We start from the raw sequence: 15147 nt of genomic DNA on the forward strand, positions 1-15147 counted from the left end.
AGTTTCTCTGTAAAAAGAACCCGGGGGTTGTGTGAGAGAGCTGCCCTCCTTCCTGACCTGTGCTCCTGTTCATTTCACAGAGACTGGCAATTACACCTGTGAGTTCTGTGGCAAGCAGTACAAGTACTACACTCCCTACCAAGAGCACGTGGCTCTGCATGCCCCCATCAGTGAGTATCTGCTGCAGCCTGGCACTGCCAGGGGCTGTGGGGAGCACCAGGCTGGCAGGAGAGACTTCACTCGTGGGGATCCTTCCACTGGAGCTGTGGGATTGCAGCGGGCAGGACATGGATCATGTGCTGAGCAGGGATCCCCTCACAGGGACACTGTTAGGCCTGGAATGTCTCTGAGCTCCTACCCCAGTCCATGGAATTCTACACGTGTTCCTTGTGGGGCTGATGGTTTAGGCTCTTGTTTAACTGAAGTGATGCACAACATTTTTATACTCCCCTAAATAATAACTGAATATACATGTTAGGGAAGAAACATCTTTCTTATGAGCTTCTGGGAAATCAAGTGAGTTAAAACTGGTTTCAAAATAATTTAAATGACTTCAGTAGCTTGCTACTAAATCACACTCAATAAATGATTTATTTCAGGGAGCTCAGGACAAGGCAGCTGTCAGCAAATTGCACAGCATTGTGGTCTGCACTCCCCACGTGGAGGGGAGGCTTCAACGAGCAGTTCAGTGTAATTCAGTGCAAAATTTCACTAAACACGTTGAGAGAAATTTTTGCTACTTTCTAAATTTGAATACTTTAAAAGTCTGCAGAGAAGTTCTTTGCAGCTGAACTTCCTTCTCCCTTCCCAGCACTGCCTGTGCTTTGCTGAGTGCCCAGGGTGTCCTGCCCCAAGGGTTAGAGGTGATGGAGAGGAGGGATGAGCTGAGCTCATCAGCCTACAGCTGGCAGGGGGCGATTCCACCCCAAAATCTCCTGGAATCGGGTTTTTAAGGGATTGTAATGAGGCACCCTTGGGTTTATGGGAACATGGTCCACCAGACTGTCACTGGTTTGGATCAGCAGCCCCAGCAGGCCTTGCTCTGGTTGTGCAGGCACTAGTTCTGAGTGTTCATATCCAGAGTTCTCTCGATCTCCACTCTTCGTGGCAGTGAAGACACAGACGAGCCAGTCCAGCAAAAAGTCTCCGGCGTCCATAAACCGCTGTTCCACCCTCCTGCACCGCACGCCCTCCGGGGTCCCGCCCGCCTCCCAATCCCAGATGTTCCGTGCTCCAAATTCCGCATCCCCAGGAAGCAAGGCCATCACAGGTACCCACTGCCTTTCAGCTTTCTCAACTGCTCAGTGTCCAGTCCTGCCCAGGACAGCCTTGTCCTGGCTTCAATCTGCTCCATCCATGACTGTCCCAGAGCTGCTCCAGAGGCAGTTGAGGGGATCAGATCCTTTATGATCTCTTCCCAGTGAGAAGTTGTGGTAAACAACTGGTAATCACGAGGTATAAAAGACCCTGTTTCAAATCCTGGTGTCACAAACTCAGAAGAGCTTCCTGATAAGGATTGGTGTAATGGCTTGTCAGGAATGGGGTTTTTTTGCTTGGCTTTCAGCACTGTTTGGAGTTTACTGTTTGTTTCCTTCAAGGTGATGTTTTCAGAGCTAGGCCTGTGCAATGGATTACAGGTGTTTTCCCAGTGCTCCATTCCCCACAGGAACCTCCAAGAAATAAACAGAAAAATCAGTATTACAGAACCATTACTGAGGAGTTAGAAAATGCAGGTTAGGACTGATCCTCTCATTGTCTCAAGTTCCTCCTTCCAAACAGGTTCAATCCTAAAAAAAAATAAATTTATTCTCAATATGAACATATGTTCTCAAAAATGTCATTTTTGAGAAATAATAATAAAAAAAAATGTTTGAGAAGCCTGCTCAGGATGTGGAAGGATCCACTGAGGGCTGGCTGGGCCAAAATCTATGGGCTGGGCTCTTCTTGCAGTTCAGGTCTCTGGTAGCCCCAAAGCCCTCGTGTGTGAGCCCTGGGAGCCTGCAGGGCCTCTGCAAAGTCCTGACAGCAGTTGTGGCCACTCCTGTGGTCTGCAGGAATAAAATCATGACCTGGCACCAATTTTCAGGAGTGCCCATGTCTCGTGAATGGAAGACTTGTGTCCCCAGGCCTGCCTGGCTGAGCACAGGCCAGGCCAGGCCGTGTCCACGGGAACCCCTCGGTGACAGTGGGCTCCAGAGCGGGAGTGCAGGGCAGGGCCTGCCCAGCACAGCCCACACACGTTGCTTTGGCCAGCTCCTTTTCTTTAATCTCTGGTTTATCCTTTGAGCCACTACAGCAGATCCATTGCCTGGACGTGTCCAGGGCGGTGGAGTGAGACAGGAGCTGACGGTGCTGTTGAGCTGGTGCTGAGGGGTTCCTGGAGCAGAGTGGAGGCCCCGGGCTGGGCTGTGCCCAGGACTCTGTGATGATGCTGAGGGGCTCTGGGGCCATGCCAAGGGCAGGAAGCAGCTGGCTCCACTGGAGGAACCGTCCCAGCAGGGTCACTGGGAGCTGCCCTGGGCTGTGGCTGGAACGTGCAGAGCAGTGCCTGCCTGGCCCTGGGGGCTCTGGGACCAGGGGCACTGTTGGGAAGCACAGAGCCAGAGGATCTTCCACAGCTTTTCCAGACATGGTGGGCAGGCCCCGAGACAGCCCTTCAGGCCTCTGCTTCGACATTTGCAGGAGAGTGTTCAGGAAGGGAATGCAGGTGATTGGGAAGCACGAGGAGAGCTGGCACAGTGCCTCTGCAGGTGACACTTCGGTGTGGTGCTGAGCACTGACTTCAGTCTCAGACTGCTCACCTCTGCTCACAGGCTTTAAGGGCTGCTTTTGCCTCAAGGAAGAGTAAGATAAGGGTTGGGTTTTTTTGCAGGGGAGGAAGCCATGAACTTTCTGGTTCAGTCAGGACTGGTGTTCATGGGCTCCCTAAGAGCCAATCCAGGCCACCTCAGCCAGAAGGCTTTCAAGAAAAATACCCACCTGTTATCCGTTCACTGAATCTGGCCCATTTGCCTCCAAAATGAGGTATTTGACCTTTCTGCTGTATTCAGGGTCTGTGATTATGTGGCACAGGAGCATGTCTTGCCTCCTGTCTGCCTGGTTCTGCATCCAGTGTTGACCAGTCACCATCCCTGCTTTGTTCTCCACTCAGCAGAAAGTGCTTTCAGCAGAAGAGTGGAAGGCAAAGTGCAAAACAACTTTGAAGAAACAAACAGCAATTCCCAGAACTCCAGTGGTAAGTGTGGTCACCCCTTCCTGCTGCTTCCACGTTCCTCTCCAAGCAGGATCCAGCTGTGCTCAGTGAATGTTGATGTGTTCTGGGATACCTTGTTTTAGCCCTCCTGGGGTAGTGCCTTATTCCAGCCCTGTCAAGCAGGGGATGTGGGAATCCTGCTGCCAAGGACCAGGTACTTGAGCATAGATTTTTCAGAGGGGAGCCAAGATGTGGAGAAAGGATGGATGGAGATCAGGCAATACTTGTGCTGTGTCTGTGTATCGGCGCAGTCCTGGTGGAGCAAAGACATTTGCAAGCAGCAGAAGTTCGAGGATTGTGGATAGAACAGCAGTTTGCAGGTTACAGTGATGCTGAGCCTATTTAAATGTCACTGTAACCAATGTCCAGCTGTTTGTGCAGTCACTTCCTGGAGGTTACAGTGGATCAGATGTGTGTGACACCAAAATACATGTGCTGGCAGGAATGAAAATCCCCTCCACTTGTGCAGTTTCCTTGCAGTGTTAAGTCCAAGTGGTAGAAACTGAACGTGACCTGTGGCCTAGACAATTTTGTTCAGGTCCACCACCTATAGAGTTTTCTGTGCAAGGTTTTTATCCTGCTTGTGTATTGCCCAGCCCTAGTGGGCCACTGCCATCCTTCGTGCTCCCTAATTGGAGCCAAAGTGTCAGACCAGATGAAACATCATTTTGACATCTTGCTGCAGAGATAAAGAACATGCCAACAGAAAATCCAGGCCTCCCTCCATTCCCCATCCAAGAGAAGCAGAATATTGTTGGTGTTGGCAATGTTCCTGGCTGGAATGGACAGGTAGGGATGGGATATCTCCCTGGAGCAGGTTACACAGTGTCTCCTGGGGCTTATATCTACCTCAGACGCAAGGAAGGGGCTTTCTGGAACCATGTTGAAAAGCAGGGATGTGGTGTTGGAAAACCCATGTGTGGTAGCAGAGTGGGTGATGGGGAATGGGGAAAAAAGTTGTTTGTTGCTAAAATGCTGTGTGTTGTGTTTTGGGGAACATTCCTGTACTAATCCATCATTCACCACAATTGCAGCTGGTCATTCGGGGACAGAAAAACCTAAAGAAAAGAGGTGTAAGCAGAACCCATCAGGTGAGCTTGTGTGTGTTTCAGGCCCTTAGTCCTGTTCCTGCTGGACAGTCAGGAGTCCTTGGGGCTGCCCAGGCCCTGCTCAGTGAGCCCAGCCTGGCTGTCAGACAGGCAGTGCAGTCACTGACTACCAGAGTTCCCAGCCTGGCTGGAGCCCTGGATGTGGCCCTGGCCTCTCAGCAGCTCATGTCTTGTCTTCTGTGGGTACTGTCAGTGTTTTGAAGGGTTTCAAAGCCTTTAAGTGCACATCTGTAAATGCCAGTACACCGCTTGGGGCCCTGACTCCTCTGGAGCCCTTGGAAAGCAGCAGCCTGAGGTTGTACCTATTTTATTCCTGTGCAGCCAACAAAGGAGGGACAGAAATATCTTCCTTCCTATCACACAGCTCATTCCTGAAGCCAAGAAAGCTGCATTGGGAATCTGCTGGCTGCTTTTGTCATGTTTCACAGGAGGGGAGATGAACCTGTCCAGGAAGCACTGACAAGAAACACACACAAACAGTGGCTGTACTGAACAGTCCGAAACTTCAGTTCTTTCTGAGCTATTAAACACTGACCCACTGTTGCTGTGACAGACTCTCCCTGCCATCTCCTTGTACGAGCTCACATCACACTCATCCTCCTCAGTCTGTTTCGTTCTGGACTGCAACATTTAAAGCACACGAGTGCAAGTTCACAGCAAAAAGCAAAACAAAGCCAGAAATTCTTACAGGCTGAGTAGCAAGTTCCATGTGATTTGTTCATCTTGTTTCCCTGTAAGGAGTGTTTCTGTCTGCACTACATGTAGTGTCAGTTTGTTTTAGTGGTTCAGTCAAGGACCTGGCAGGCTGCAGAGGAGTTGCAAGGTACTCACCTAAACCTTTGATTGAGCCAGGAAACCTGAGGAACTCAAGTGAACTGCCCAGGATTGGTTTGAGGGGAGTTGGGCTCTGGTTGGAAGCAGTTCCTTTCTGCATTAAGCAGCTGATGTGCTCCTCAAAGCCAGGCTGGTGCATGGAGATGTATAAACTTCTTCCCTTTTTCTTTCCTTTATCTGTCTTGCATCCACTTTTCTTCCCCAGCCCTGTTTTCCCCCTTTGGCTCCATTTTTGTGCTGCTTCCTCCATGTCCCATTCAGTGCTCTTTTCCAGCCCTTGCACCAAGCCATTTCTCCTTTTATCCCTTCCAGTTCTCAGGAGTCCCAATGCCAGCAGCCTGGGTGGGCATCACCAGTCACTGAGTGTCACTGGTGGTCAGAGAGGCCCTGGAGAGCTCTGTGTGCTCAGGTGTCCAGGCAGAGCTCTCTGTAGCTGTCTTCTGGAAGAGCTGACATGTCTTTGCCTCCCCGTTTTCCTTCTTCCCATGGCTGTGTCTCAGTGGGTGGGACAAACACGTTGTGGCTCCGTGTCACACGTGGGATGGGAGCTCTTGGGTGATTCTGGCACCCTTGGCTTGTCCTCCCTTGTGCTCCAGCCAGCAGATTTCCCCCAGGCAGGGAAGCAGGTGGTGGTAATGTGGTGAGGAATGACAGAAGGACAGACACTTCTGTCCTCCCACTCCCATCTGCTGTTTGCTTGTCACCAAACTGCTGCTGTAAGGAACAGCCACCAGGTTTGGGAGGTAAATGTAGGTCCCAGCTGAGCAGCCAAGAGCTGTGTGGCTTGGCCTTGTTAAATGCCTGATGGCTCTTGCTGTCTGTGGGTGTGAGTTTTGTGTCACAGGCTCGGATACAGAGATACCAAAGAGAGCAGCAGAAGTTTTTTAGGCCACCCAGCTGGGGACATTCTGCTTTTTCCCTGTGTCACCATCCTGACTGCAGTGGCACAGACCCCTTGGTGTCGGGAGGGAGCAGAGCAGGGAGGTCAGCAACTAAAACCACCTAAAATACCCAGAGTATGTGCAATGCTGTAGGGAGCCCTGAGTGGGAATTAGAATGGAACTGGAATGGAAAATGTTGGATTTGGGATGTCTCTTCTCTATGCACACAACCCCAGTCCTTGTCACAGTGAATGAAAAGGGGAGAAAAAAAGCTCTTTAGTTACAACATCTTCAAATATAGCCATCAAAGGGGAAATCTAATTGAAATTGTCAGTGTTTGTTGAAGTCTGAATTTTCTCAATGTTATGGGTGTGAAAGAGAACAGTTAAAATTATGTAGGGAATTGGGAAATATTTTGAACTTTCGAGGTTGATTTAAGCTGTATAAATATGTCTCAATTTCATTTGCTGCTTTAGGGAACTATTACTGTCAGAAGTTCCAGTGCAACAAATTTTAGCATTTAGAGTTTTTAAAATGTCAACACTTTTCATTCCTATTTACACAGGGAAGCTTTGCTTTCCAGCACAGTTTATTCCAGACTGGGGAGAGGGTCAATGGAAATGTCTTCTTTTTTTGAACCAGTTCGTGCCAAGCTGAGATGAGATTGAGACCAAAAAAATTTGATTTCCTACATTTCATTCAGAGTAAAAATTCTTGGAAAACCTGAGAATCTCCCGTTCTCAGGATTTAAAGGACACAGGACTAGATTTTAAACATGGATTTTCAGAAATCACAAGCTTTCTTCCCTGGTGTGGCCATACATCACCTTCTGCTCATCCAGCCATCACACAGCCCGTCTGGGGGGGTTTCTGCTGGAAATACAGCACTTTTAGCATGGCAGTTTTGGTGGGTGAGTGCAGCTTTAGTTTTTGGGGCGTAATAATTCTTGATTACTGCTTTCAATGTGACACTAGCACAGCCAGCCCTCGTGCCTCTGCCTCCTGAGGTGCACCCAGCTGCCTCGCAGGCTCAAGGTCAGCTCAAATCCAGCATCCATTAACATTCATCTGGTAATTCTCTTTCTCATCCGTGGTTGGTTTGTGACTGCTACAAGTCTGAGCCTATCAGGGGAACTTCTGGAGGGAAGCCCTGGAAGAATCTGCCACAGGCTTTGAGGAAGCCTGACTGCTTGGGATGAGACAAAAAGGCTTCCCCATGGTGCTGTGCAACACTAGCTAAAGGTACCTCATCCCCTGTAGGTCAGTGCCCTTTGCCTTGCCCCTGTGCCACCCCTGTGTCCCCAGACTGTCCCCCAGACTGTCATCCTCAACCTGAGACACTGCAGTGCTGATCTTTTGGTCGCTGGATCCCTTTGGTGGAGTTTACAATACACTTCACTGGAACACCATACAGTGAGCTTTCCCTTCTTCACTGACCTGTCCGTGGTGTGTGTGAGTTTTGGATGCAGTGACTGTCTCTGCCCACTGAGCAGCTCCTCAGGAGTGGTAGCAGCAGCACTCTGCATTTTCCACGCTGCTGCACGAGTCTCCATGGGGTGAGGAAAAGGGGAAGGGGGCTCGTTCTGTGAGCTCCCACTCTGTGCACAGCACAGGGAGTGCTGCTGATGGGGCAGCACAGTTGCACAAATAGACAGAGCTGCGTTTTCAAAGCAGCCTGAAGTGCTGTGCCCAGAAGGATCAGCAGCTGAGTGCAGTTCCCACCAGGGGAATGATAGTCACACAGGGAGAGGTTCAGTTAAGAAAGTGTCACTTTGCTTGCTTGCATAAATAAGTCACTGTGTCTGCTGGGCATTTGTGTGGAATTGAGGTTTCTAGGAATGAACTGTTTATTTCTGGTGCCACGTTCATTTAAGCTGTTCCACACTTCTCATGTTCAACAGGCAACTTGCAGACAGGAAGAGATATATCTGGGTTAAAATAACCACTCAGCAGCCAGTCTCTGTGAGAGATATCCTGCCAATTGCTCCAGAGCCTTGGGACACGGGGAGGAATCGAGGCAATCCATATGAAAGCACTGAGGCAAGGAGCACTCAGCAGGACTGGGACATGCAGCCAGGGATGGGGCTGAGGATTGCAGCCTGCAAGCACAGATACTGCAAGCACAGATACTGCAAGCACAGATACTGCAAGCACAGATACTGCAAGCACAGATACTGCAAGCACAGATACTGCAAGCACAGATACTGGGCTGGGGCTGGGCAGGGCATGGCCAGAGGAGTCCCTGAGAGAACAAAGTGTGAGCACAAAAACTTGAACTCTCATTTTGCCTGGAGAATCTGTGGAGGGAAAGATTACAAAGCCCCAGTGCAAGGTGACTTATCATTAATCAGTCAAACTCTGGCATTTCTATGATTATTGCCTGAATAGGTGGCTTTAGTGGAAGTGACTGTGCTGCAACAGGGACCTGACAATGCATGGATAAAAAATTGTCCAATTATAAATAGAAAGACCAGAAAAATCCTAAGAGTCTTCATTGACATCAAACAGTGTTGTATTGAGTATCTGAACTGCTGTTTCATACTGCCAGTGGTTTCCATGTCAGTAGGAGACCAAGCATAACGAGGACACTGTGTCAGCAGTTCTGGCTGGAGAGCAGCCAGAGGTGGTGCTGAGAATTCCTTGGGCTGTTTGAAGTGCTGTGTGCCACTCTCTGTGCCACACTGTGGGCTCTGTGCCTGCTCCAGATCAGATTCTCTGCTAGGGGGACAGTGAAGTTGGGGTTTGCCCCTCAAAAGCTCACGTGCAGCTGGGCTGCTGCAGGAGCCCAGGCATACAGAGAGAGGAGAGGGGTGCCTGGAGGAGCCTGCCCTGTTCAGCTGCTCCTCAGGGCCAGCTTAGGGAGCTGTTTCAGTGAAGATCTTGCCCCAGGTACAGAGCTCAGCAGCTGCAGGAGCACCTGGAGCACTGCTGGCTGATCACAATGTGTGCAGGGATCAGCAGCACTCCGGATGAGCTGATGTCTCCCATGCATCCCCTTTCCACAGCACTGTCCCGTCATGTCTTTGCCAAGCATCATCCATGCTTCCATGCTTTCATCTCCATTCCTTATGGGCTGGCCCTGCCATTTGGAGCCCTCTTCAGCAGCTCAGGTCCTCAGCACGTTGGGATGTTCAGCAGGAAGGCTCGCTGTGCTTGAGCCATGCAGTTCACGAGGGTGGTTTTCCTTCCAAGGAAACCAGGCCGGGTCTGTCAGAGAGCCCTGAGAGCCCCATGGATGTGCCAGCTCCCAGCCTTGGACCTGGGACCTTTCTGGCAATGCTCTGAGTCCATGACTGAATATTTAGCATTAATAATTAATGATTTCTGCCCCTCTGCAGGGGTCTGACCCTAGAGGACCTCACCTGGGAACTGTAGGGAGCCACACATGGTCCAAGGTGCTGGGATCAGCACTGGATCAGAGCCTTGTTCCAGGGCACTGGGGCTGGCTGCAAACAGCTCCTGGTTGCCCAAGGGGCAGCCAGCACCCAGTTTTCAGTCACACCTTACAGAAAGGCAAACCTGCAAGGTGTGCTGCATAGGAAATGTTCATTCTCAGCCTGAAGTAATTGCACTGCTTAGGAGCTCTCCTTTGGCATCCAGGGAAAGTGAAACACCCTGGTTTTCCCTCCCAGCTTTAGTTTAAAGAAGCTGCATGATGAAACTGGGAATTTGCATCTGGAGCACCAAAGAAAGCCTTTATAAAGTGTTTCTTGCCCTGTGGCTTTTCTTTGCTGGCCTCCACCCTTGTTTCCATTGCTGTAGCATTGGGTGTGTGCTGAGATCTCTGGACATTTTAAATTGGACAGGAAAGATGCAGAACCTTAGCCATGAGAAACTGAGCAAGGGAGAGAAAATGGACATGTTGGATTTTGTGGTAAATGGAGCTCCCATCCTGCCTTGCCCTGGATAAATCTGGAAGCGTGGAATAGGGATCAGATAGCAGATAGGCAGAGCTGTGTAGAATGCAGCGAGGTCTCTGCCAGTCTCAATATTTAAATCTCTTTCTTTTTTGCAGAAACCGCAAGTCCCCTGATTTCAAATCCTTTCCCGCTTTTACAAAGTAAGTGTGATGGATGTCTGTGGTGCAAAAGGCAGGGACTGCCCTCCTGCAGCCCTGCTGCCCTGCCTCCTGAGCAATTTTCATCAATAAATGCTTTTTTATTATGAGTCCAGGTGTCAAAGAATAAAATGCCTCACTTCTGTGGCTCTGGTGTTAGATTTAAATGTAACAGAAATCCTCCAGGAGGTTTCTGAGCAGTGTGGGGCTGAAATCACTTCATATTCAGTCTTCAGGGAGGTTTTTAGTGAGCATGTTCTGAGACCTAGATTTGAAAATGAACCCATATTTAGTTACATTTATGGACAGAAAGAACTTGTAATCAGGGCTCAGCTCAGTAAAGACGTGCACAGAGCCAGTTCCCTGTGGCCTGGGAGCACAGATTGGAAACAGGGGTGGGCAGGAGGGGAGAGACAGCAGGTCTGGGATGGTGCTGGTGGTCTCTGCTGGAGATTGTGCCCTGTGGCCTTGATGCTTTCAGCAGGTGGAGCTTCTTCCTTTGCCTTGCAGGGGGTTTGGTTCCTGGCATTGGGCTTTTGGGGTGATACTGTCACTGGTGATGCGGGCCAGCCCTGTGTGCTGCACCCTGAGCATGGCCAGGGTGGGAGGACAGGTGTTCTTCCTCCTCTTACAAACCTGAGAGAGAAACAAGGGCTTTATTCAGACCACGAGTTCATGCGGGAAGAGAAATCCACTTAATGCCAAGACATTTGACAAGGGTGGTGAATTTGGGACTCCCCTTTACCAAACATGCTCCAGAGCACCTTGTTACCTCTTACTGCCTGAGCTGGCTGGAAGTGACAGAAGTTCTGTTTTCAAGAAACTTCCACTGATTTTGGGTTGTGCTGCTGTTTTTGTAGGAGCCTGCTGCTGGTTCTCCTGCTTTGTCTCATGGGTTTGTGTCAAAGGGAAGGTGCAATTATGCTGTTAGTAAAGCTAAAGCCAATGGAAACATTGGGTGGAAATGCTGAGGAGTTTTTCTCACAGTTGTTTGCATTTGTTTTTCACCCAGATGTGGACAGAAGTGTTGAAATGTGGGTCTGTTCTGCTGAGGAAGGAGCAGCCTGGGGGCTGTCCCTGCTGAGCCAGGGTGACACCATGCTGGGTGTCTGTCACTGCACAAGCACCTCAGGGCGCTTGCTGTTGAAACTTTCTGTTAAAGCTCTCAACTCCTCTTCACTCCTGGCTTCAGACCAGGCTCTGCTATTTTCCCTGGCTTAGATGTGGCAGTGAGAGTTAGCATGGGAATTAGAGTGATTTATTTAACCTAAGCACAGGCACTGGTTTTCTTCTGCCTTGGCTCACACAGCTGCGGCCTTGCTCTGGGGCCTTGCTCACTGGGTAAAGTGCTAATAAAAGTGTCTAATTATAGCCTTGGGGAAAGCTGTTCTAAACTGTGCAACCAGCTGTGAGCGCTGGTTCTGCATGCCTCAGGACACTGAAGAGGTTTCAGCTGCTGCTGGTTGAAACCTGCTCTCAGAAAACCTCCCCGAGCACAGAGGGCACAGCTTCCCCTCCCAGCTGGGAGCAGGACACAGCACAAGGGGAGAGCTGGGGGTCCCTTTGCTGAGCTCAGCCCATCTGAAGGACAGCACATCCCTGGGGATGTGTAAACCAAGCCTTAGGAAGGAAGAGCTGGAATTCCCAGTGGGAAGGACAAGCAGAGGTCCTGCAGTGCTGGGGAGGGCTGTGCTCCCAGGAAGGAGAATGGGGCACAGCTGGGGCTCAGATGGGTGTGCAGAGCAGTTTGGACAACTTTTCCAGTTTAAGCTGCAAGAGAAATCAGAGAGGAGGATTTACTGGATTACCAGCCCAGGTGAACAGTTCTTTTCCAACAGTGACCTTTCCCTGGTTTGGGATACAGATTGCCTCTTTCTTCTCTCCACCTTCCAGATCCCTCTTCCTCTTCTAGCCCTGGCACATCCCACCCTCCTTCCAGGCCTGACTGTTCCCAGCTCTGCACTCTGGAGCATGAGGGGCTCAGGAGCTGAAAGCTCAGAAGGATGAGGGTTGAGAGAGCTCTGGGAAGTGAAGTGAGTTCATTCATTCCCACAGGGATCCTGCACATCCTCCCAAGCATCCCTTCCCTTGGTCCCAGGAAAGACTTTGGAACTGTTGGGTGAATTTAAATTTTATGGTTATTTTTAACATGGCTCATTTTTACTTGTGGAAACTTAGACTTCTGTATGCCTTTGTCTCAGAATTATTTAGAAAATGCTTTGGCGTTTTCAGAACGTGAAATTAACTTTGGAAAGTTGATGGTGATTTTGTTTCCAAAGTTGGACATTTCTGGAGTAGAACAGATGGGGCATCTTTTGGAATTGAGATGAAAATCAGCACAGTTTTTCTGAGAAGAAAAAATCTCCCTGGGATAGATTTCTCACAGGGTATAGGCATGGACATACGTGCTTCCCTGGGCTTTGGTTCTTCTGTCCTGGGTGCTGGTGCTTATTCATTGATACAGAATATGTTTTTCCCTTTGAACTTAGATCTAGACTTCTGAAATATTGTAGCAATAGACCCTGCTCCGTGTGTGTGCCAGGCATGTGTATCCAAAATTGTTCATGTGCCAAATGCGTTTGTCCATTCTGCTGCTCCAGGACAAATTGGCTCAGTGAGAGGTGGCAGTGCTGGTGTGGCTGCAGTGACAGAAGCAAACTGCAGTGCTCCCAAACTGCAGCACTCCGGTTTGAGATCACATCTGCTAACCAATGCACTCTACTGATACTGCTTAAACAGGCAAACAGGTGCTGTTACAGGTTAGCTCAGTGGAAAAAATGCACTTTCAACATAGAACAGGGCTAAATGTATCTTTCAGCTCCCAAGGGAGCTCTGCACCCAGCTCTTTCCTCACTCCAGCTCATCCATATTGCTCTGGCACATGGCTCTCCTGCTCTGCTCGCAGCCTTCAGGCACAGCTCTGGTTCCTGTGCTTCCTGCCCTCCACCTCTGCTTCCCTGGCATCCTGCTGCCCCCCAGCCCTGTGACACTCACCAGTCCCTGGTGTCACTGCACTTGGTGACAGCCACAAATCCCCAGCTGAGTCCCCCCATGGCACAGCTCCACCCCAGCCTCTGACCGCAGCGTTTGTTACAGCCCGGTGCTCCTTGTCTCAGGAAAGGCAGCAGACACTGGAGTTTGACAGAACTGGATGGAAAATCAATCCACCAGGCTTTGCTCACAGGCACTAAAGCAGCAGGGATCCGCTCCAGGCAGGCTGCAGCAGCCTGGGTGAGCAGCCCTGACCAGCGGGCAGCCTCCCAAAGAATCCCTCCCAAAGAATCCCTCCCGAAGAATCCCTCCCAAAGAATCACTCCCGAAGAATCCCTCCTGAAGAATCCCTGGTGCAGGTCCCCGAGATCCCCCAGGGCAGCAGCTGCTCCCCAGAGCGCTCTGCCCATCCCCTGGCAGTGAGGTGCAGCAGGAGGAGGTGCCCTGCCCCGCTCCCTGGGAGCCACTGAGGTATGCACCTGTGCTGCTTCCCTGCAGACTCTGTGTAATTCTTCTGAACTGATTTCTCCCAAACAGAGCCTTACACCTGTGGAGCTTGTGGAATCCAGTTCCAGTTTTATAACAATCTCCTGGAGCACATGCAGTCCCACGCAGGTAAGCTGGGCACTTGGACTCGCTGCAAGCAGAGAATTAAATTCTGTGCTGCTGCCTGGTGCTGACCCCGATGTGTGTCCACAGGGTTCTCAGTGCTCCCCATTCCCACAGCCCCAGTCATTTCACCTGCAACAAACACAGTCATCCCTCAAAGGCTGGAGCACACAGCTCTGGTAAATATTGCTCCTTTCTGCAGGGAGGGAATGTGCCGTGCTAGCTCAGAGTCCATCCCACTGCTCATTGCCTTTTTCCAGAGCTGTCCAGAGAATCCTCATTGCATAAGCTCCTGCAGCAGGTTAAATCCCCCCTCGTGCCAAAGGGGTGGCTCTCATGGAAGCAAACAAACAAAAAACGTTCGCAGGGCAGCAGAGCCTTTGCCCACACAAGTCCTGTCCTGTGCCTGTATCTCCTGGAGTTCTGCAAAGGACTGAAATGTGTTCTTGAAAGAAGAATTTCCATTTCAGCAGCTGTGTTCAGTTCCCTCCCAGCTACCTACAAATGAGAATTCTTAGGAGTGATTCCAGTGCTTTGTTTCTAAGTCACTGTTTTTGTTTCCTGTCTTGATACATAAGAGATGATTTTAAAATTTCAAAGCAAACCTGTTTCAAAGACAGCACTCAACATAACTTCTATATTCAAAAATGTAGAAACAGAATTAATTTTATATTGGCAGATTTTTTGTCCTATGTTTTTTTCCTCTTGAATAAATATTCAAGTGAACTACCACAGTTTTAAGAACAATTAAATCCCCTTTGACAGATCTGTGTTCTCCAACAAACAGCTGCTCTGTTGAGATGCAGATGCAGTGCAGGCCCTGAGGAAAGCAGCACAGGAGGACAAGAGTCTTGAGGAAAAGCATATTTTCCTTTCTGTAACAATAATGTTAATCAAAGTTCTTATCTTGCTCTCTGTTTTACCTTTAGTCCTAATTTTACTAGTGTCACTTGAGTTCTTCATCCATGAGGTTCCTCAATTCCATTTCAGTTCCTGTTGGCAAATCTTAGTGCAGGCTCTGTGTGTTATTCAGCAGCTCCTTTATTTATCATCTGTGTGATGTTAGAGACTCTGAGAGTGCTTTGTTAGCAGAGGTGTGAGTTTGTGTTTCTGTTAGAGCTCTGGGGTTCCTGTGGAGTAATGGCACATCATAATAACGAGGAGCTGTGCTCAGGGCAGGGCTGCCCTCACTCCCTGGCCTTGCTGGTTGTCCGTGCCAGTTTCTGCTGCCTCTGTGTCCTGCCCATCCTGTTCTTGCTCTGGGCTCTGTGAATTGCAGCATTTTGAGTTACAGCTCTGGTGACACTGAGCACAGCAGCTGAGGGGACAAGGGCAGCTCACTGGCAGGGTTGAGCTGTTGAAAGTTTTAAGCTAGTGCTACCTACAGCTTCCTCCTTGTTTCTTCTTTACAAAG

At 49.8% G+C, this 15147-nt stretch overlaps 1 protein-coding gene across 19 annotated transcripts in view; it reads left to right on the forward strand.

Annotated features, from left to right (window-relative positions):
* Positions 1–15147, forward strand: part of ZNF618 (zinc finger protein 618) — a 117800-nt gene that overhangs the window by 89440 nt on the left and 13213 nt on the right. For 6 of the 19 annotated variants that reach the window (XM_088065724.1, XM_088065727.1, XM_088065731.1 and 3 more), the window contains 6 exons: positions 81–170; positions 1055–1270; positions 3152–3235; positions 4288–4344; positions 10092–10136; positions 13662–13739. In XM_088065724.1, the coding sequence (XP_087921850.1) occupies positions 81–170; positions 1055–1270; positions 3152–3235; positions 4288–4344; positions 10092–10136; positions 13662–13739 (570 nt within the window). The remainder of the gene's footprint in view (positions 1–80; positions 171–1054; positions 1271–3151; positions 3236–4287; positions 4345–10091; positions 10137–13661; positions 13740–15147) is intronic. The other 13 variants (XM_088065733.1, XM_088065739.1, XM_088065740.1 and 10 more) reach the window with 8 other exon arrangements.

This window comes from Pseudopodoces humilis, chromosome 22, assembly GCF_049639895.1.
Source record: "Pseudopodoces humilis isolate 2021_Gansu_Grassland_sample_001 chromosome 22, ASM4963989v1, whole genome shotgun sequence".
NCBI classification, from domain to species: domain Eukaryota; kingdom Metazoa; phylum Chordata; class Aves; order Passeriformes; family Paridae; genus Pseudopodoces; species Pseudopodoces humilis.